Source organism: Perna viridis, chromosome 6 (assembly GCF_037379345.1).
Source record: "Perna viridis isolate PV_CMFRI_1.1 ecotype Kerala chromosome 6, ASM3737934v1, whole genome shotgun sequence".
In the NCBI taxonomy this organism is placed as follows: domain Eukaryota; kingdom Metazoa; phylum Mollusca; class Bivalvia; order Mytilida; family Mytilidae; genus Perna; species Perna viridis.
Genome location: NC_142450.1, coordinates 4,496,886 through 4,519,727, shown reverse-complemented (window position 1 = coordinate 4,519,727; position 22,842 = coordinate 4,496,886). Strand labels below are relative to the sequence as shown.

Below are 22,842 nucleotides of genomic sequence, written 5' to 3'. Positions count from 1 at the left end.
GTTCAATGCCAACTATCACTTCGTCCATGCCGCCTTTACTGTCGTTGTGCAGCCGATTAAATATAAATATTCGACAGCGCTCCCATACGTGTGCCAAGGAATGTGTTTGTATTGAAGCGTAAACATAAACACAGTGTTTCAATATAATCGACTGAGGCTCTCAGATGGTACCTTTGACTGTCGGATAGAATTATAAGGATTGAATAGCTATTTTCGGTCTTTCATGCATGTATGAACGACCAAAAATAGCTGTTCAATACTTTAATATCTTGTTCAAACAATGTACATCACATACTAGTATTTATTTTGCAAAAAAATCTTTCCCATACCCGGAATGAAGACGCGTGACTTGGTCTCAAATCATATTATCATTTCATATTCATGGCTTGTATATTGATGCAACGATTGGAATATTTCAGCGACTATTTATAAATTTTGTCTAGAATAGGCGTAAAATATATATATATATATATATTGGAATCTATAGAATAGTTATTACTTCGTTTGATATGATTTGACTACATATTTTATCTTCTCTGATATATGTACTTTTTCTTACACTGAAATTTTTGTTAACACTTGCAGAAAAAGGAAATAATAAAATAAAGTAAATTTATGATGCTTACACTTTATAAAATTGAAGTTTCGCTTTTTTTACTAGGCCGTCAAATCCTTAATTCTGATGAGCTTATTCGTAAGATTCATCTTTATTACTACAGTTATTATTATAATTGATTGTACGTTTGCCCTGGATACTTTCAAAGGATGACAAACCACTTGTCTTACTGCCAGAAAGACAAGTGTAGCCCTATATAGACTCTCTTTAAACTCCATATAGTTTGTAAATCTCGTTCTAGTTTCATTTTCCTAATGAATGTAGAACGTATTATTTTGCATTTAATATTGAACTCTTCACTATGTTAAAGACGAAACTCCATGCCCGTAAATAGTACATGTATGACATGCACGCAGGTGACAAATCTTACATACCTTATTGGGAAACGAAAGGAGAAAATAAATTGACACTTCTTACTTTAACGGACTCCATCATTGCATTAAAATGAAACAGGTTTATTCCACACTGGCAATTCTTGTGGTAATGATTTATTTTTTGACAATTCAACATATCAAAGGTAAGAATGAATAGCTAATTATGCGTATTTTATGAAACTTTTCATAATGAAACGTATATTGATGCACACTTCAGATTAGCCTTTTCTACCAAAATGCAGAGACGGTGTTTAAATGCAGCGATTATTAAACCACATGTATACATGGAATGAAGACGCAAATGGAATATCAGAAACAGGTTACATTATCTAGGGATAAGCTGGCTATCTAGTTGGTTATTAACAGTACGTGAGGCAGATAAAATGTATAACGGGGAATCCTAGTATATTGATACATTGACATGTAATAGTAAGATTATCAATATTGTTTCTTTTATTGTTTGTTTGTTAAACCTATCTATTTGTTATATGTAAATATGTTAATGTAATCAGTATACTAAGAGTAATCAGAGGAACCAAGGTTATAGCGGTAATCAAAAGAATGCAATCCAGGGACAAAGACCAGACATGGAAAACAAATATATACAACAAAGAACATAAAGCAACCAAAATCATAAACACAAATCAACAAAAGTAAATGAGCAACTCTGATTCCACTAAAACTGGGAGCATGGACGAGGTGCAGGGGAGAGTAAGCGTCCTTTGCTTTTCTAGAAACATCCGCCGAGTTGCTAATAAAAAGTCAAGTCCAGAGTAGACGAAGAAGGAAAGGAAAACTATGACATAATATGGATGAGGATATGAATAAATGGAAAATGGATTTATTTCATCTGTGAGTTTGTTAACATATTTTAGTAATTTGTTTTTTAAGATCATTTATATGATCACCTATACACACGAAAAAAATGCACATGTTTTCCTTATGTTTCAAAGATACCTGAGAAACATATATTTCTTAAATGTTTTTATATGTTTAGGACCATCATAGAAGATGTGTGAAAAACATATGCTTAGGAATAACAAATAATTCATTAAATATTAAAAATCAAGTCGTAATAATTATTTCATAGGATTAGATGTATGATTTTTCATAGAATTAAGAAAACAACTTTGATTCCATGTGAGTTTATAGGCAAAAAACATTTCTATATACATCCTAAAAATGTGTTTCCAAATGTTTAAGGAGTAATCAAGAGAACCGAGGTTCTAGCGGAAATCAAAAGAAAATTATCCAGAGACAAAGACCAAACATGGAAAACAGACGTATACAACAAAAAAAAACATTAAGTAAATAAAACAATACAAACAAAGTAACAAAAGAAAACGAAAAATTCGTACTCCACTAAAAACTGGGAGCATGGACCAAGTGCACCGGTAGGGTAAGCGTGATCTGCTTTTCTAGGAACACACGCCGAGTTATTAATAAAATGTCAAGTCCGGGGTGGACAAACGAGGAAACCAAAACTATGACATGATTAAATAAAGCAGTTTTCATGGTGCAGATGGATACACTATAACGATCCACGAGTTCATAATGGCGCCATAGAACTTCTGTAGTAATGACTTCAATTTTATAGCAACATAACCCTGGCCCAGAAACCTAACTGTAAGAGTACTAGCGCGATACAAAAAAGCCTGTGTAGTTATGGCAAGCTCTAGCATAACGTATGAGTTGTGATATGAAACCTCCATATGCAGGTGCTGAAGGACAATTCTGAATGGAAAGTCATTACGTTTGTCGTAAAACATAAAACATGGAAGCATATGGTGCAGTTTTTCTTGTGTACTTTAAGCCTACAAATGTGGGGATAGTGATGGTTAAATTTTCTAAAAAGTGGCTGGCTGCCGAAACAACTTTGCCTTACACAATTTATCTGTATATTTGGTTTACTTAGTAATTGATTATAATAGAACTTGTCAAATGTCATGCCTGTTCATATATATAACACGAAATGTGATTGACCATCCAACAACACACGAATTTCCAACTGTTCTTATTATTGATAGTAACAATTATTCATTTCTTTTCAGCTTTATATGTTTGTACCGATTCTCAAAACTATCAGTCTTTGGAAAAGCATCAACTAATCCTGAAACTCAACCAATGGACTTCAAACAACTTTAAATTTCATGTAAAATCATGTGAAAATGTGCGAGTTGAGATATTTTCAACAAGTAATAAGACCGGGAATCAAGGGTATGCATATCAGAATGAAACATTATCATACATGGTGTTCATTGGAAAGTATAATAATCAATCCACAGATATAAAATTTTGCCAAACTAATTATAATACAGATGAAGATGCGATTATAGTTTTTTTCCTCAAGCCATACTCGACTGCAATAATTTCCGTTCTTTTAATATAACATGGAATTCAAGAGCAATTTCCCTTCTGAGAGGGGATACGATGGGATATGAAACAGTCTTACAAAAACCTTTGTACGATTTAGTTGTGGATTCTGTTGGGATAGCAACATTTTCTGGAAACCGTGATGCATGGCGTTTTAATACAAATATTTGGAGCATAAACTCAGGTAATTACATACTCTTCATCCAGTCATTTGTACAAATTTACATTTACAGATTTATACAAAACGTTAAGAGAGATTAATCAAGGGGGCCAAGGTTATAGCGGTAATCAAAAGAATATAATCCAGGGACAAAGACCAGACATGGAAAACAGACATGCACAACAAAGAAAATAAGTAAATAAAATCATACATACAAAGTAACAAAAACAAATGAGCGACTTGGACTCCACTAAAAACTAGGAGCATGGAATACTATAATACCAAATACAAGCAAACAATACCGTAATTTCCTTCGATCAATTATAGGCGACGAAAACATTGTGGTTAAATGGTAGCATTGAATTCGACAGCGTTTTAATACCGATTTTCTCAATTTTTTTTTTACAACACGATAGCCAATGAATAACTGAGTTTGACTTAAATATGTTTAAGGATATCATTTGTGTAATGAGATAACCATAGTCCATCTCCCATCTAAACGTTACATAAAAAACAAACAGAAATTGAAAATTACAAAATGATAACTAAAGGAGTAAATTCCATATCTATGTCGCATTGATGTAAATAGTTTTTGACAGTTCCTCTTTGTGATCCGTGTCGGGGAGCTCCATTATCGTTATTAGACCAGTACTCAATTATAGTCAATTTGAATATTCAAATTATAATCAATTTGAATATTCAAATTATAATCAATTTGAATATTACGTGTGCCGCTGGCGGAACCAGACATACCTATCCTTGCGAGAACCTGACGTCACTCTCGGCTGTATTTCAGAAGCATACTCCAAAAGCTATAATTAACCGAATGTTCCCAGTGTAATAATTCTCGATAATTCACACTATGAAATAAATTCGGTAAATTCACTCTCAGACTTTTTACTGTCAAAACGTCACAACACGCATACCAATCAACCGATCACAAATTCAAACTGTATGTTAAAAATTGTAGCTAATAATGGATAAAACCTATAAAATAAATAGGATAATCAATTGGTAATCGTAAATAATAAAAATATAATCACGCGTGCCATGAAAACATTAAGTTGTAAACTCCTGCGCGGAAAAAAATTCACTCGGTGAATCTTTGCGTTCTTCGGCAATCGTGATCTTGGTTGTTCACTCTTTCTAATGAATTATTCGATTATCATTGCTTTCATTTTTAATTACTTTGATAGTTTTTGTGAGTTTTTCCATGAAATTTTCATTCGTCGTTAGAATCATTTCCAGCTGAATTACAGGCTAATATTGAACGAACATTATAAACCAAAGTTTTTAATCCGAAATTATCACATATACGATATTATTATGTGCATTTTTTTTTGTAATCAGTGCAATAATCTAATTACTAATTACTAATACTAACACACATATAATAAATATATACCTGTCATAAATTTCAATTACTTCCCGATTTCCTAGAATAAGAATTGAGACAATTTAGTAATGAGGTGACTTATAAATAAGAGTAAGGACAAGTTTACCGAACACTAATCTGATTCATTAGCAAGCCAAGTCCAAAATAAATGTGGCAAACTAGATATTACACGACCGGGGAAACTGGTTAAACAATAGTCCTGACTTGGTGAAGGTATTTCAAACGGAATGACGGATTAAATCAAGGTTTGGTTTTACAGCGTGCCAAACTACCCTCCTCCTTTGCGGCGTGAATATAGGGTCTGTAAGTCTCATCATATGACCTCGTGATTTCACGAGTATGAGTCCTAGTCTACCATTCAACAACATGTTGATTTTTCATTCAGAGAGCGTTGAATTCAGTGTTACGGGCAACAAAACCTTCTGTGTAAAAAATACCAATACAAATGACAAATAACTATTTCTACATGATAAATAAAGTAAGACAATACATAAACTCGAAGATTTTGCATTGTTATGCAGCCTTTCGAGTACCCGGAAGTAAACAATAAAATACAGTTCGGTCTCCGGTTTTCAATACGTTCTACATCGGAAATTCCGGTAAACTAGAACGAGACTTACATACCCTATACCAGAGGTGATTAAAAGTATAAGTTACATTTTCTGTGATAAAATATCTTATTTTAAAAAAAAACTTACTTTAACATTTACTCTTCTAGCATTACAAGTTTTCACCCGATTGGACTTTGAAAAGTTTAATTATTTATGACTTGCGCCCATTAGAAAGCCACTACTCTATTTAATTGTTTTTGAACATAAAAACGCTAATTTGAAGTACGGTATTCGAAAAAAATCCAATCACCGGTGAAATGGAAAAATATGAAATTCCGAAAATTTCCTTCTTTTTATGAGAACTCATTATTGCCAAATTGAAACTGAAATAAAATACGCGCCTCTATTTGGAATATATATTTAATACATCGATAATTAAACAACAGTACCCAACAATATTGTGTACCCTATATAAGCTACAAAATAACATTTTGGTACATAATGAGGTATTTTGCATGGGTAGGGGCGGCAATGCTTCACCTCACTTGACTTGGAAATTTGAATATTCATTACTTGGGCTCATTTGAAAGCTAGGCGACAATATAAATGTATTGTATCACAAAAGGCTTGTTTGAAATACACTATTTTGAACAAAAAATAGCAATGATGCGTGATATTAAAACAAAACTCTAAAATTCTGAAAATTCCGCTTTTTACGATTTTATAGAAATAATAACCCCAAATAAAAAATCTAAGCGCCTGAATTGATCAGATGGAATGAATACATTACTATCTTAATTTTGAATGCCTAAGAGTTTTACATTTTCGATGTGCTTTGAATGAGAATTTTGTTTGATATTCCGACCAGTTTTGGGTAGGGATAAGTCTTTCACAATTTCAATTTTTTTTCTTAAAAATTTGTTTTCCGTTTTTATATTCGTGTAGAAAACTTAATGAGCAATCGAACGATACCAAAATTGAGACGTTTTATTTTAGCAATAACTTGTAGAGTCGAAATTGTGCGACCTTTTACGGGAAAAGCGAAAATCCATATTTTTTTGCATTTTAATATAGGTTTTGATTGTGATAATACTAAGTGAGCCATTTTACATAAATACTCTAGTAGGAGTTTTGATATTGAAAAATATGTCAATTTATACGATTTTTCGTTGGTGCAGGCAAGGTGTATCTCTTTTTTCATTTTACTCCCAAACCCAAAGTGTTACTGAAACGTTCTTTGATACAATTGCAATGCCGAGACATTGAGATACATTATTACAATTTACTTAGTTTTGTAGAAAGAAAACATTCGAAAAATAAAATAACGTAACAGTTAATACAAAAATGCTTCAGGTTATTTTTTGGTGACAAAAAGATTTGTAAATGGGAGGTAGAGAAGCTGAAAATCATATTGTGGTTCATGAGGGGGTGCACAGGGGATTAGCCCGTGTACTATTTGTCAGAATGATATGTGATATGCCTACCTGAAGGCTGTTCCTTCTATTACTTGGCGCATTCTAATTTCAGCTCGGCTCATTGGTCTAGCAAAAGCAGGAAAATTTTCTCGTTTTGAAATTCATTAACTATCTCCCATTGAGCATAACACCACAATCAATCAATCAGTATTACATCTACATCAAGGCTGAACTGATCTTTACTCTTAAATGTTCATGCATTTTCAAGAACTAATCAATTAATCAATTACTGTTGATGTTGTGTATTTGTAATTGTGGTTTGTTTGTTTGTTGGTTTTTTTTTGTTTTGTTTTTTTTTTCTCACTGCTTTAATTGCAGTCAATTGCATCGACAGTGTAAATTTTGATAATATTGTAAACCGTGAAATTTTTGTGGCAGTTTTATTTTTGCGGTAATACCTGTAACGCAAAAATTAAACCGTTATGAATATATTCTTTAAAAAAAAATTAAAAAAATATAATGCAATTTGGGAAACAATCAAAACAATTGAAGCAGCTCGAAGGGAGACTGACAAATATAATTTCACGGTTTACAGTATTATGTTACTAACAGTGTGTAACACTTTCATTCCACCGACTTTCATATGAAATGCTGCAAAGACAAAGGATATTACCATTTGAATACACAGTATAAAATACGTTGCTTGAAAGTAAGATAACAAAAATTCTCAAAAATGAGCAGCTCAGATGATTTTGTTTTGATTTTACAGTAGCATCAATCTTGTATCCGTTTTTTCAATAAACATATTGTCAAAATTCACATTGATATTGTTAAAACTTTCTTTTTTCTTCAGACAATAACAACATTGATTCGTCGTGCAATGAGCCCACAACGTTATTGCCTGTTACAGATTCTAAGCCAGGCGTCATATCTGATTACAAGTCCGATAATGAGAATGAAAAACATTCTGACGAATCCGAATCGATATCTACGCATGAAGAGGAAGGTAAAGAAAATAAAATGAACGTGTTTGACAATAACATTTCGAACACAGTTTTATCCCTATCGTCGAGTACAACTTTTCTATATTCAAATAAAACTGATGCCACAGAGTCTACCATAACACCCACGAACCTATTAGGAGAAATTCGACTCAGTTCATCAAAATTAGACTGGTACATACAATCAACATACAGCAGCCAAATTAAGCTCAACTTTAACGATCGTTCGTTTCAAATTTCCCAAGCACAAATAATTTCGAAACATGATATGCTAACAGATGCTCCAATTGGGCGCTTAGCGCAAAATGTTCTTTCCTCAAGCACAAATATAATCCTTAAATCAAGTGAACTATTAATGTTACATGCAGGAACTAATTTACAATCGAGTTATAGCACGACAGACGCTCATTATCAATCAAGTAGAATTTTATTTACAGTACAACAAAGATCGCAAGATTATTTAAATCCGAGTCTATCAGACTATTTCATATCGGATAAAATAACGTCAAATCAAGCAGAATTACAAGACAAGATGATACCGAGTAAGTCAGCAAATTTCATATCGGAAAGTATCAAATATCATACACCATTACCATCAGTCGCTTTAAGATTTACTAAGTCAGATAATTCCATCTCAAAACAAATGATATTAGGTCCTACCGAATCACAAGCCACTTTAATTCCGAGTCAGTCAAGCATGTTCATGCTTGAAAGGAATACGTTCATGCCAACAAAATCACTACCTGCTATAAATCCAATTTATTCGGAAAGTGTCACACTTAGAGAAACAGCGACGAATCCAGGAGAAATAATAGACACAATACCTTTAATTCCTTCCGATAATGATAAAACATTTAGCCCGCCTCTTATAAAAGACAATATTAATCCGAGCGAACCAGAGAATGACATGGTAGGACATGAAAGAATGAGTCATTCAGACTCAACAGACATTAACCATCTAGGTCCACCAGACAATGGCATCTCGGGACAAATAACGTTTAACCACTTAGAATCAACAAACACTTTAGATCTGAGTCCGTCATACAATGTCGAAACTAGACGAGTAGCATTTAGTCAAACAGGACCATCAAGCACACTTATATCGAATCCGCCAGACTATATCATGTCCGATCATGTAACTTTTAGTCAATCACGATCACCAATTATTTTAAATATGCGTCCTTCATACAATGTCATGTTAGGACAAGTGACGTTTATTCCAACAAAATCAACAAAGGCTATAAATACGAGTATGTCATATGACGTTATTTCGGGACAAATGAAGTTAAATCAATCAGAATCAACCAACACAATCAATCTGAATCTGTCACACGAAGTAATGTTAGAACAATTAACATTTAGTCCGACAGACGCAACAAACACTATAAGGCTGAAATCGTCATACGATGTCATGTCAGGACAAAGGACATTTATTCCGACAAATTCAACAATGCTTAACAATTCGAATCTGTCAGAAAATGTCAAATCTGGACAAGATATGATGATATCGAGTCAGTCAGGCCATTTCATACCGGCAAGTATCAAATATGATACACCATTACCATCAGTCGCTTTAAGATTTACTAAGTCAGATAATTCCATCTCAAAACAAATGATATTAGGTCCTACCGAATCACAAGCCACTTTAATTCCGAGTCAGTCAAGCATGTTCATGCTTGAAAGGAATACGTTTATGCCAACAAAATCACTACCTGCTATAAATCAAATTTATTCGGAAAGTGTCATACTTAGAGAAACAGCGACGAATCCAGGAAAAATAATAGACACAATACCTTTAATTCCTTCCAATAATTATAAAACATTTAGCCCGCCTCTTATAAAAGACAATGTTAATCTGAGCGAACCAGAGAATGACATGGTAGGACATGAAAGAATGAGACATTCAGACTCAACAGACATTAACCATCTAGGTCCACCAGACAATGTCATGTTAGGACAAGTGACGTTTATTCCAACAAAATCAACAAAGGCTATAAATACGAGTATGTCATATGACGTTATTTCGGGACAAATGAAGTTAAATCAATCAGAATCAACCAACACAATCAATCTGAATCTGTCACACGAAGTAATGTTAGAACAATTAACATTTAGTCCGACAGACGCAACAAACACTATAAGGCTGAAATCGTCATACGATGTCATGTCAGGACAAAGGACATTTATTCCGTCACAATTAACAAAGCCTAACAGTTCCAGTCTATCAGATTATGTTAAATCTGGACAAAGTACCTTCGGTACAATTGAATCAACACGTACTTTGAAATTGGGTTTTTCAGAAAATATCATATTAGGACAAGCCACGTCTAGTCCCTCAGAATATACATACACCATAAATCAGAGTCCGTCAGACGATATCATGTCGGGACGAGTAACGTTCAGTCCGGCAGAATCAACAAACACTTTTTACTTAGATCTGTCAGACAGTGTCAAGTCCTGGCAAAACACGTTAAGTCAGCCGGAATTTACAAACATCATATATTTGACTACCTCCGACAATGTGATATCGGAACAAAAAACGTTAAATCAGTCAGAATCTACAAATACCATACATCTGCCTACCTTAGACAATGTCATATCGCAACAAAAAACGTTAAGTCAGTCAGAATCTACAAACACCATACATCTGACTACATCAGACAATGTCATATCGGAGCAAAAAACGTCAGGAACTTCAGAATCAAGAAACGCTATAAATATGAGTCCGTCATCTAATATCTTGTCAGGACAAGGGAAGATTATTCCGACAAAATCAACAAACGTAATAAATTTGAGTGTGTCAGATACTTTTATGTTGGAACAAGTAAAGTTACGTAAATCAGAATCATCGAACACTATCAATAAGAGTCCCTTATACAATGTCATGTTAGGACAACTAACGGTTAGACCATTGGAATCAACAAACACTTTTAATCTAAGTCTGCCGGATAATATCATGTCAGAACAAGTTACGTTTACTCAACAAGAATCAACGAACAAAATAGATAAAAGTTGGTTCGACAATGTCATGTTCGGACAAGTAACGTCAAGTCCGATAGAATCAACAAACACATTTTATCTGGGTTTGTCAGACAAATTAATGTCAGGACAAATCATGTTTAATCTGGCTGAACCAACCCATAATTTAGATCTGTTCCTTCAGACAATGTCATGTCAGGGCAAGTTACGTTTAGTCCGGTAGAATCAACAAACACTTTAAATCAGGGTCCGTCAGGCAATGTCTTGTCAGGGCAAGTAACGTTTATTCAACAAGAATCTACAACTTCCTCAGACAATTACATGTCGGGACAAAAAACGTTTAGCCAATCAGAATTAACTAGCACTATAAATATGAGTCCTTTCCACAATGCCAAAACTGAACGAGTAACGTTAAGTCAAAAAGAATCCACAATTACTATGAATTTGAGTCTATCATACAATGTCTTGTCAGGACAAGAGACATTTATTCCGACTAAACTAAATGACGTTATAAATACGCGCGTTTCAGATAATGTTATGTCGAAACAAGTGACGTTAAGTAAATTAGAATCAACAAACACTATCAGTCTGAGTGCATCATACAATGTCATGTCGGATCAATTGACATTTAGTCGGATAGACGCAACAAACACCAGAAGACTGAGTCCGTCATACAATGCCATGTCAGGAGAACAAGTGTTTATTCCGACAAAATCAACAAACGCTATATATTCGAGTCTGTCAGATGATTGTAGTTCCGGACAAGTAAGGTAAGTAAATCAGAATTAACAAATATCATAACTTTGAGTTTGCAGGACAATATCATATCGGGACAAGTAAAGTTAAGTCAGTTGAGATCAACAAGCATTTTGAAGCTGGGTCCTTTAGACAATATCATGTCAGGACAAGTCATGTTAAGTCCGGCAGAATATACAAGCACCATAAATCAGATTCCGTCAGAAAATGTCATGTCAAGACAAGTCACATTAAGTCAATCAGAATCATCGAATGATATAAGTACAAGTCCGTTAGAAAATGTCATGCTAGGACAAGTGACGTTTAGTCCCACAAAATTAACAAACACGTTCAATCTGGGTCCGTTAAACAATGTTATGTCAGGACAGTTTTCATTGCATTCAGGAGATTCACTACACACTTTACTTGTAAGTTCAATAGATATTGCCGTGTTGCAGTCAATTCCATTTACCTCAGACAAATCGCAATACACTATAGGCAGTGTCATGGTAGGACAAATATCTTTAATTGATGCAGAGTCTATTACCATTATAAATCCGAGTGTGTCTGAACATTCCATTTCGATAAAATCAACGAAAATGCCAGCAGTATCAACAGATATCATTAACAATAGTCAGTCAAATGCTGTTGTGTCGAGACGAAATACGAGACGTCGGACAGAGTCAGAAGATAATATGATGCCGAGTTTATCGGGCAGTTTCATATCGGAAGGGATGACATTTTATTCAATGGAATCACAAGTCACCATTGATTCGAATACTAAAGACAAAACTATGTCTGAACAAACATCGTTAATTACAAAAGATTTATTGAACACTATTATTTCCAGTCAGTCAGGCATAGTAATTTCGGATCAAATTTTAAGCTTAAATCCAATTAAATCTCAAGACACTATAAACTTGAAGTCATCGAACATTCTCATGACAGGTCACAAAACATCAAGTCCTATAGAGATACAAAACTATATAATTCCTAGCCCGTCTTTGAATATCATATCGAGACAAATGTCACTGAGTCTGGCTGAATCACTAGATACAATGATTACGAACCCAATAAACAATATCATGCAAATCAACACTTCAAATCAGAGTCCTTCCGCACTATACACAAGAAACAATCTACCGGAGATTCGTTCAACTGATCCTAAGTATAAAACTCATCTAAATATTGATTCTTCAAATTCTCGTTCAATTGCTTCTTCGGTTGCAAATATGGATCAATTCGTCCAAAATACAGACATAGAACAACAGCCTTTACTAGGACAAACCTATACAGATTCATTTGTTCAATCTTCTATAGTACCGTACTCACAATTGCTCAAATGTAACTGTCCCTGTTCAGCTGTTATTACAAACAATCCATTTTTACATCTACTAGGATTAAATCTGACAAAAAAGGAACTTGAACAGAAAATGAGAGCGAGATTAAATGATCTAATGACCACTTTAGCTCTCCCAAAAAACGAAACTATGAAATATAAATCCAAAAGGAAAACAGCTACCGATAATAGGGTTTCCTCCCGTACGATTGGATGTGTTGGGGGTATAATTATAGCAGCAATTATCCTTTTGTTTGTAGGTTTAGACTTGCTTGTTATTTGCACTTTGTGTGTACAAAAAATATAGTTGTTGTTTGAGGTATTTCACTACAGTTTGCTAATGGTTAAAATGTATAGTGTACTGGCGAATAGGATGGTGATAGGGTGGTATACTGATGACTTGTTTGTATGTGGACAGTGATAAAGAGTGTGTGCTGATTTTACATTGAGTATCCCCAGACAGAGATAGATTTTCTCTTCCTTTCACATTTTTTTCAACATTTGAGCCTCACGATGGCGTCTTTCAAAAGCAATATCTACTCACTATTCTTTTGAAACCTTGATCATCCTTTGGTTTGCTGTTCGGTTAGAACCGCGTTCATTTTGGTTCTGTTAATGTACTGATTGTAACATGCTTGTCGTTCTTTGTCTTTTTTGTTTCTGGTTTGCGAATGCTTTTTTATCTCTGTATTACGTATTAGGATCTTAGATTATCACTAATTCAATTGTATTCCTGAAATTAATTATCATGTACAAAGCGGATACATGTAGATTAAGTATGCTTTTCTCGCATTTTTTATGACAATTGACCTTTTATTACTATTTTTGAAATTGTTTTGTTTTATTATTACTATTATTATTATAATTTGCTTTTTGTTTTGATTAGTTTTGTCTTATTTTGCTATTATGTTTTGATTTTGTTTTATGTAGTTTGTGCATAATATTCGCGTTTTAGTTTTGTTTTAATCTATTTAGCAGAGTGTTATCATTATTTTGACATAAAATTATACTATTTTCAAAATGACTTCCCTTGTTGGTTAAAACGGGTTTTATTGTTGGCCAAAAGTCCTTTTGTTTGCATCCTCCAGTGCAACGTTCTACAAAATAATTTCTTATTGAATATCGTCTCAATTTGTTTACATAATTTCTTTGTTGTCGATACATTTCCCAATTTTTCTTTGACCTGTTATTCAAAAATTTATTGTGCATAATTTGTTTTTTTGTAAATAGCACCGCGTAGTTGTTCGTTCATGAATGGTGTTTCACTGTGTATCCGATGGTGTAAACATATCCATGTGTCGGATCTGTCATGTTTCACTGTGTATCAGATCGTGTAAACATATCCACGTATAGGATCAGTCGGGTTTCACTGTGTATCAGATCGTGTAAACATATCCACGTATAGGATCAGTCGGGTTTCACTGTGTATCAGATGGTGTATACATATCCATGCGTCGGATCTGTCGGGTTTCACTTTGTATCATGCAATGTATGCATATCCAAATGTTGGACCTGTCGCGTTTCACTTTGTATCAGATGTATACATATGCCTGTATTTTTACTCCTACAACCCATACCCCAACCTCTTACTTCCGAGCGCCATATTGCATAACGCTCGTTCCGCCATTCCTTGAAATCGGCAGAATTATAGTAAACTATTTTCCATTTAAAACTTTTTATATAGTTTTTTTTACAATTACACGGGAGAAGGTGACTAAATTGAAGAAAAACAATGACCTACCTGATGGAAAAAATCCAGCAATCCTGGAAATCCTTTGTAAAAGCAGTTTAAATGAACTTCACATTTTTGTTATTTTTGGGTGTGTAATTCCGGTTGATAAAATTACGGATTTTAAAATTTGCGGAACGACCATATCAAATTAACCAACGAATTGCCTTTACCAACTTTAAGTTTGTTTTATCAAAAATGTATTGTATTCCGTAAAATTAGTAACCCAATTCAAAAATTGCTGGTCATTTTGACAACTGTCTTCATAACATATGTTTTCTATGTATTTAACCAATATTTAGGATTTTTATCTTTCGATTTCCTGTAGGTTATCTTCTTCTATGTAAGAAAAGGCTTAAAGTATTTTAAAATACATGTTAAGCTAATTAACATTTGCGGTGGCTATCAACATGTCAGATGCTAGAGGTTAAGATGGCACCAAGTCAGAACATATCTTGCCAGACAACCTCTAGCATTGCGGGAGTAGCCTGTATGTATATTGTATTTAGCATATTGACATCTTAGTTTTTAAATTCTTACAGGGAAATTGTTTCAAAAATGACAGTTTAAAGATTTTAAAAAATACGATCCATACAACTTATATTTTCCAACATCTATATATGAAATGCATGTAGTGCATTCTTAAGAGTAACTGATTTTTTTTAATACATGTCTTAATATTTTTATACTTGATGCATAAAACAAGGATCGGTGGACCATTATACATTAAAATAAATCACTGTAATTTACTTACATCGTTTATCGTGCGTTTACACATTGTTTTGCGTTCGTTTAAACGCACGATAGACGCGTTCGTTTAATTGCACGGAAGAAGCGTTCCATTTTTGTACTTTCATGATTTCCTTGATTCATCTTTTCTTTTTATATTTTGTGTTGTTATTATAGTATTAAACAGCTATTTTCGGTCGTTCATGCATATATGAATGGATCTCGGAACTTCCAAACTGAAAACGAACAGCCTAATTCCGTTAATGTAATGTTTGGAAGTGGAGAGATCCGTTCATACATGCATGAACGGTCGAAAATAGCTTATATGTAATTCTATTCCGACATTTGGGAATTATTTTTGGGGGATAGGTGTTGAATCGGTAAAATGTATTTAAAGAATCTAGTTCTGGGACACTTTAATTCTGGAGCGAATCTACTTGTAGTTAGATTTTTTAAAGCATTTATTAAGTTTCTTTCCCAGAGCTGAAAATTACTCTCGATCTGTAAACAAACAACAGATAAAATCAATGTGCATGTAATTTAAACTTTTCTTACGGCTATATTTTGCCGTTTAGGTCGTTGCCACACTCTTTCGAACTAGCATACACGGCTGCCATATATGTTTCAAGTTGACCGGCATTCGTGCATGTATGAACGATCTGGCGAAGTTCATGCAAGTATGAACTTAATGCCAAAGACGTTCTCGGCCAATCAAAAACAGCTATAAGCATGAATAATCTTATGATTATAATTATTTATTTATATATTTTCATTTATTCTATTTTCTATTTTTTCTTTCTTTTAATTTGTAAGAATCATTATTTGTCATCGTTCGTCTATCGTACGTTTCATTAAGGACCGTTCGTTTATCGTACGTTTAAACGCACGCTGTGAATGATCGTTTATCGTGCATGTCGTTTAAACGCACGATGGAAGCTTTCGTTTATCACTCGTTTTATGAGCGTTTAGGTATCGTGCGCCCGGGAGACCTTAACGTCTAAATGAGTTTATAATTGATACTCTGTGTGGCAAAATTTGCAACAAAATAGTTTTAGACCATCATTGTGTACTGGAATAGTGCCAGAACATTTCATGTCAGAAATTTACCGCAAAATTGCTGCAAGCAGTGTGCCAGAAATTTTTCGCAAATGCACCGCAAGTTTGCTGTAAAGTTGCTGCATACATTAATGTGTGTTAGTTGCTAATTTGCATGAAAAAAAACGCATGTGGCGCAGTTTTGAAGCATCTTAGTGCAAGAGGATTGATTTTTTATTTTGGTAAGGATACAACATGCAATATTTTTAAACAATTAGTCTATTTAATTGTAAATCATAGGCACATTGTCCATTGGGATGTAATGGATTTGTCTTTGCTGTTTTGGATGCTTGAGCTTCAACCTTAATGATAAATACAGAAACTGTGTTTTTTTATTTCCCAACTTGCTACTTTCTGCTAAATATTGATAGGGGTATCCATCATTCCGTCCGTTCTTTATGTATTGTTTCGTTTTCACCTTCAGTTATTTTTATGTTAATTGCGTATATAGGGATAACTCCTTCACTGCACCTGTGCATAATGATGTTTTGGGGGCCAGCTGCAACCTGCACTGTGGGGTGAGGGTTTCATCGTCGCACAATCTGTGGACCAGCTGACATTTTCATCCCGATGGAGTTGTTGTCTCTTTGACATATTCACCATACCAATTCTCGTTATATTCCTTCTTCCCGTTATGAATAGTGTGCGAATCTCTTCTCCTACACCACAGAATGGAATTTAATGAAACTTTTACAGAATCTTGATTACATATTTCCATTATTCATCTCGTATTTTATATATAGATCCAAATCAATTTCGAGGTTTCACTTTGCAAAAAATGACTCGGTCATTTAGTGAGCATTTCTCACAGTTTGTCAAGTTTAAAATAGAATCATGATAATTATGCTATAGCTAGATTTGACCATAAGATATCATGAAAAATACATGTGATTCTAAATGAACCTCAGTCAACTATAACAGGCCTTCTAACTGCAGTCCGTATCAGCCAAACAAAAAAATTCAAACACACCCCATTTGCCACTGAATTACTTCTAGTTGTTGAAAAGAATAGAAAATAGAACATTTTATTGCCAGTAAAGTGTCCACAGGGGGCTACATGAGTATGGTATATACATACAAAAAGGAAAAGAGCATTGATTCGTTAGGAAAGTACAAGTACATAATACAGTTATACATTGCTGTAAATAAATTTTCCAATGTATTTTCCGGTTTTATATAATTTTTTAACTCAAATAATATACAGAGCAATATTATTGTTTCTTTTATAAATGTATCACACTTCATAGCAACACATCGAAGTATATAGGCCTTCGAGCAAGCTTTTGGGTCAATAAAAAATTTGATGTGAAAAAAAGCATGATATTCTATCATTATCGCTAAATTGTTTAAAACTGCGATAGCTGTCAAATTTGTTCAGTTTTGATTCTACTGAAATTTGCTGATTCAATGAAATAGGTTTGTAGTAATGCCATTGAAGCAATAAATTTCGATAATACCTACAGAATATTGTGAAAACAACGTTTTTTAATCAAAGAAGATTGATAGCTCTGATCTAATTATTTTTCGCTATTACTTCCGAAGATTGCCGACAGGACATACACATGGGTTAAATACTTTAACCTTGGTAAAAAAAAACAATAACGGATAAACTGGTAAGCACGTGTCTTGTTTTGATTTCATTTCATCTATTTTTTTTTATTAGTTTTCAAATGAATAATGACCATATTTGAACCACATTATATCACAATACGTAAATTTCAAAAAGGATCCTTGCGTTATATTCGAACTTTTTTTCTTTTACGGCTTGAGTCCGTCGGTCTTCCTTGCCGTTGAATAACCACTTTCGCTTTGCAATCAGATGTGTTATTAAAGAAGTAACCCTTACAGCACATGCGAGGATTAAGGTCAACAGAAGTCACACGCAAACGTATTTATCTAGATCGATTTTTGTCTTGCAAGACAATAAAAATGTATTTCATGTATTTACTGCATTGTATTTGTAGATATGAAATGAAAATATACAAGAAAAGTACAAAATAGTAGAAATAATTCAAAGTTGAGGTATATTTCAGCGAAAATGACAGCTAATGCAGCTTTAAAATACCATTGAAATTGCTATAAGGTAGTTTTCTATCTCCCGTCAGTCGAGGTAGAATGAAAATTGTCGTATAGTTGCACAACATACTTGACGCCACGTAGTACCCTGCCGACAAATAGTCCCAAAAGGAAACTTTGCAGCGCTTATAAAACTTACATATTTAGGTCAGGAAAACTAAAAATAAAAGAAAACTAATAACTTGCACTTCAGCAAAACAACAATAAACATATTATTTTATATAATTTTACAACTCCCACTCGTTGAAAAAAATATTAAATCTAATAGTACATGACTCTATAGTATCCTGAGTCAGATTTTCTGCACGTTTCATCTTTTTCTGTTATACAACACAAGAGTGAACAAGATAGATCATTTGTCATATAAAATATTTACAATAATTTTGTTGCTTTGTTTTGTTTTGTTTTGTTTTTGTTTTTTTTTCATTTTTTGTCCGGGAATTCATGGGATAAAATAATTAAACAAAAATAGTAACTATCGTAATAATGAGTTTAGTTTTATTAGTATGTTGACGGACATTTCTACGGGTGAAACATTGAAAGAAGCATCAGAAATCTTCGGTGAAAACAAACTCCAAATGGAGTGATATTTTTTATTCCTTCTTTACGTCTATGTAAATGAATATTTATGCATATAAATTATTCTAAAATATGAAGACTCGAATTATTAGAAACAGCTACAATACATTTGGTTACAGGCTTGACAAGAAACAGAATGGGAAATATTACAAAATGTATATCGAACATTCTAAAGTTAACGGTTAATTACAAAATGCATTGTTGAGATTTTTCCCAGGTGTCTTTGTTGCCACAGTGAACAACAAATGAAAGTAATCAGTTGTAACCTTCACACATAGGCAATTACAATGTACATGTATGCACCATATGTCAGTCAAAGATAAATGAAAAATTATCTTTTCCGTTAACCGTACAAGTGCGGAATAATATACATTGTAGACATGTCAGTACAAAATCTATTTTCAACAATCAAATGAAGGGAAATGGTTGTAAAGCCCCAAAGTACATTTATACGGGGCTCTGATAGGGACACACGAAAAAAAATGCGTCTACGGAATATGTATACTCAGTGTTCGTTCAAAATAGATGAGTGCTTCTAAACATTAACTATACAAAAGCTATTGTTGCTTTAACTTGTATCAACAGAAACATGCTGCATATCGGTATTACAAAGGGGTTTGTTTAAGTTCATTGAAGCTGTGATTTGAACTTCGTCACAAATACCTTCAAATCAGTTGCTGATTTTAAGGTTTGACGTATACAGAATGATCTCTGGAGACAAGTCCTGTTCGTCTTTGTATATAAGGGCCACTAGCTACACCAGTGGGAGATTTCAAATGGTTACTCATTTTTTTAAGATTTGGATCGGTCAATTAGCCTTACTCGCAAAACGTTACGAGGAAAGATGCTGAGCTAGACTTGATGAGCACAGAACACAATTTAATGTATATATCATGTATATGGATAAATAAAGATTTTCAAGAGTATCACAGAAACTTTTTCTCCTATGTAACTTCATCCGCTCTTCACCGACAGACGCATGACTTTATAAATATCTACACAAGAACATATGTGTACTCAAAATATCGACACAAGAACACATGTGTACTCAAAATATTGGCACAAGAACCCATGTGTACCCAAAATATCGACACTAGAACATACGTGTACTCAAAATATCGACAAAAGAACATATTTGTACGCAAAATATCGGCACAAGAACCCATGTGTACTCAGAATATCGACATTAGAACATGTGTCCTTAAAATATCGACACTGGAATATATGTGTACTCAAAATGTCGACAACAGAACATAAATGTACTCACATTGTTGAACAATCAGTAAATCTCTTATCGAAATGCGGAGTCTTCATCCAATCAATATTTTAGAATTAACAGATAAGAGTAAATCTAGCTGTACTGCTAAAGTAAGTGTCATGCGATATATTGAATGACCATTTGTTCATCCAGTGGAGGATCCCGGAGGAAGGATTCGGGGGCTGGAGGGGGTTGGACCTCACATTTTGGGAAGTTTTGTTAATTTCATTTTTAATTTTGGCAGAAATGAGAAAATAAAGTATGGATCCCTCTTAATTGGCTCCTTTACAGAATTTCAGGAACTGCAACTTGTACTCCATTGGATGGGAGGGGCCATCGGATCAAATTGATACAGGGAATATAAAGTAAACGTATAGAAAGGTCTGAAAAATTCCCAACGATTTTACAACTGTCAAATTTGCGATGCAAAGTTTTGGTCGTTCCCTCTGCGGGACTCGAACTTGTACCGCTGTGACATCTATGGCAACTCCGCCTGCACAAAGTCCAGCGCCCTAGACCACTCGGCCACATGAAAATACAGCTTTGATATCAATTTGATGCGATGGAGCAGTCTAGCGAATAGAGGCGTCACATTCTGAGACGTCTGAATAATATTAATTTGTTGTGACATGCATCATTACTTTGATCCTCTATCCTACATAATAGCACCTAAATGAACTGTCCCGTACTACCATACATCGTGTACTAAGTTACAGCCCTAGATTAACCCTACGAGGAGGAATGACCTAGCCAGCGAAAGCTATATTTTTATATAGCCTAGCAGGCCGAGTGGTCTAGGGCGCTGGACTTTGTGCAGGCGGTGTTGCCATAGATGTTACAGCGGTACTACTTTGTAATGACTTTTTTTATCTTTCTTGCACATCATTACCCATTTGATGCGCATGATCCCGAGAAATGTGAGTAAGGGTGTGATGAAGGGGGTTCAATAATCAAAGGATTTGGTGTGCGACACAGGTTATGATGTCATAATGCCTGGTACAGACGAAACAGCAAGTTAAAAAAAGCTGTATGTAGCATACCAAGTATATGATAAGGAGGTATCTATAAAGGCGATAGTGACACTGTGTAACACATGTGACTGTCTCTCCTGTGTTTTGGATGGACTTTGTTGTTGAACTAGCTATATTCGTCTATGCGTATCGCAAGAAGTAATGACAGGAAATACAAGTGACTCTGATCCCCTAAAACTGATGTTGGCAGGCAGAGAAGTTTATATTTCTTCAAAATAATGTTAACTTAAAATCGTATAAACCTTGGTACAACTGCGGACTTCGAACCCTTAACAATTAGGGCATGTATGACATACCATTCAGGCTTGGTAAGCTCTGAATTGTGAATGCAATTAAATACTTGGCATGAGATAAGAACAGAGTGGACCCTTCTTGGTCCCTTATTGGTAGGGTGACGGGATGTTGCACTTCGTGGTATAATTTCAAACAGATCCATTCACCAATAGTCACGGAGTAATTATCCAGACATCATTTGGTGGTATGGCATATTGTGATATAATTTCAAACAGATCCGTTCACAAATTATAGTCAAGAGAAAATGCTTGTTTCTGGTCCTCGATTCCTAGACGGTTCATATCAAAACCCCAAAACCTATCACAGCCTTGAATCTCCTTTAGTTCTATGGCACCTTGCGGTAAAATTTCAAGGAGATCCATTTACATATAGCCAAGTCATTCTTAGGATATAATATAAAAGTTTTGAACCGAATTCCTTTACGGTTTAATGCACAGCCCCAAATACATGTCTTCCGTTTGTGGAAACTGGTACAATGTCATTCAAATCTTTATACTTATACTTCAGTAATGCCGGAATGTCTACGGACGGTGGCGAGAGCATGAATCCGTGACAGTATTTCTCTGATGGCTTTGAACTTACATAAAAATTGACAAAACTCGTTTGACCACTGGTATAGTCCCATATGAATGATTTAAATGTAAACAGCCAGAAAATCGTACATTTACTTCTATGACTAGGGTCCCATTATCTAGCGAAACCGCTAGGCAAATGCACTTCAAATATGAGGCTCTCGAATAGGCTGAATCGCTCACCTGACAAACCATGCCCCATTAACTAAGTAAGTAAAGGCCTATGTATCATGCTTTGTTACTATGTTTGACAAAAAAAATGCTGAAAGAGAGCATTTTCTGATGAATGTTGTGAGTTCAACGGAGTACCTAAAGCATTATAAAATGTTCGAAATGCTTTATATTTAACTCCTTGTGCCATTCAAATCAAAATATCTTATTTATCGTATGAGTAGCTTTATCATTATTTTTTATAGTTGATTAAAAAATAGCGCAAAAAGCGCATTTTGACCCCTATGTTCTATTTTTAGTAATGACGGCTATTTTTTTTAACCGATGAAAAATTTCAAACAATGAGTTTGTGCAGGATATCCTAAGAAA

At 34.2% G+C, this 22,842-nt stretch overlaps 2 protein-coding genes across 2 annotated transcripts; both read left to right on the top strand.

The window, feature by feature from the left end:
* Positions 1-1,189: 1,189 nt before the first annotated feature.
* LOC148613287 (uncharacterized) lies at positions 1,190-11,095 on the top strand. Its single transcript, XM_088586609.1, has 3 exons — positions 1,190-1,355; positions 3,042-3,547; positions 7,739-11,095. Exons 2-3 carry the CDS (start codon positions 3,421-3,423, stop codon positions 11,086-11,088), a joined length of 3,477 nt encoding a protein of 1,158 aa, XP_088442735.1. The 5' UTR covers positions 1,190-1,355; positions 3,042-3,420; the 3' UTR covers positions 11,089-11,095.
* A 666-nt stretch (positions 11,096-11,761) lies between these two features.
* On the top strand, positions 11,762-13,733 carry LOC148613286 (uncharacterized). Its single transcript, XM_088586610.1, has one exon. The coding sequence runs from the start codon at positions 11,762-11,764 to the stop codon at positions 13,244-13,246; it is 1,485 nt and encodes a 494-aa protein (XP_088442736.1). The 3' UTR covers positions 13,247-13,733.
* The last annotated feature ends 9,109 nt before the right edge of the window (positions 13,734-22,842 follow it).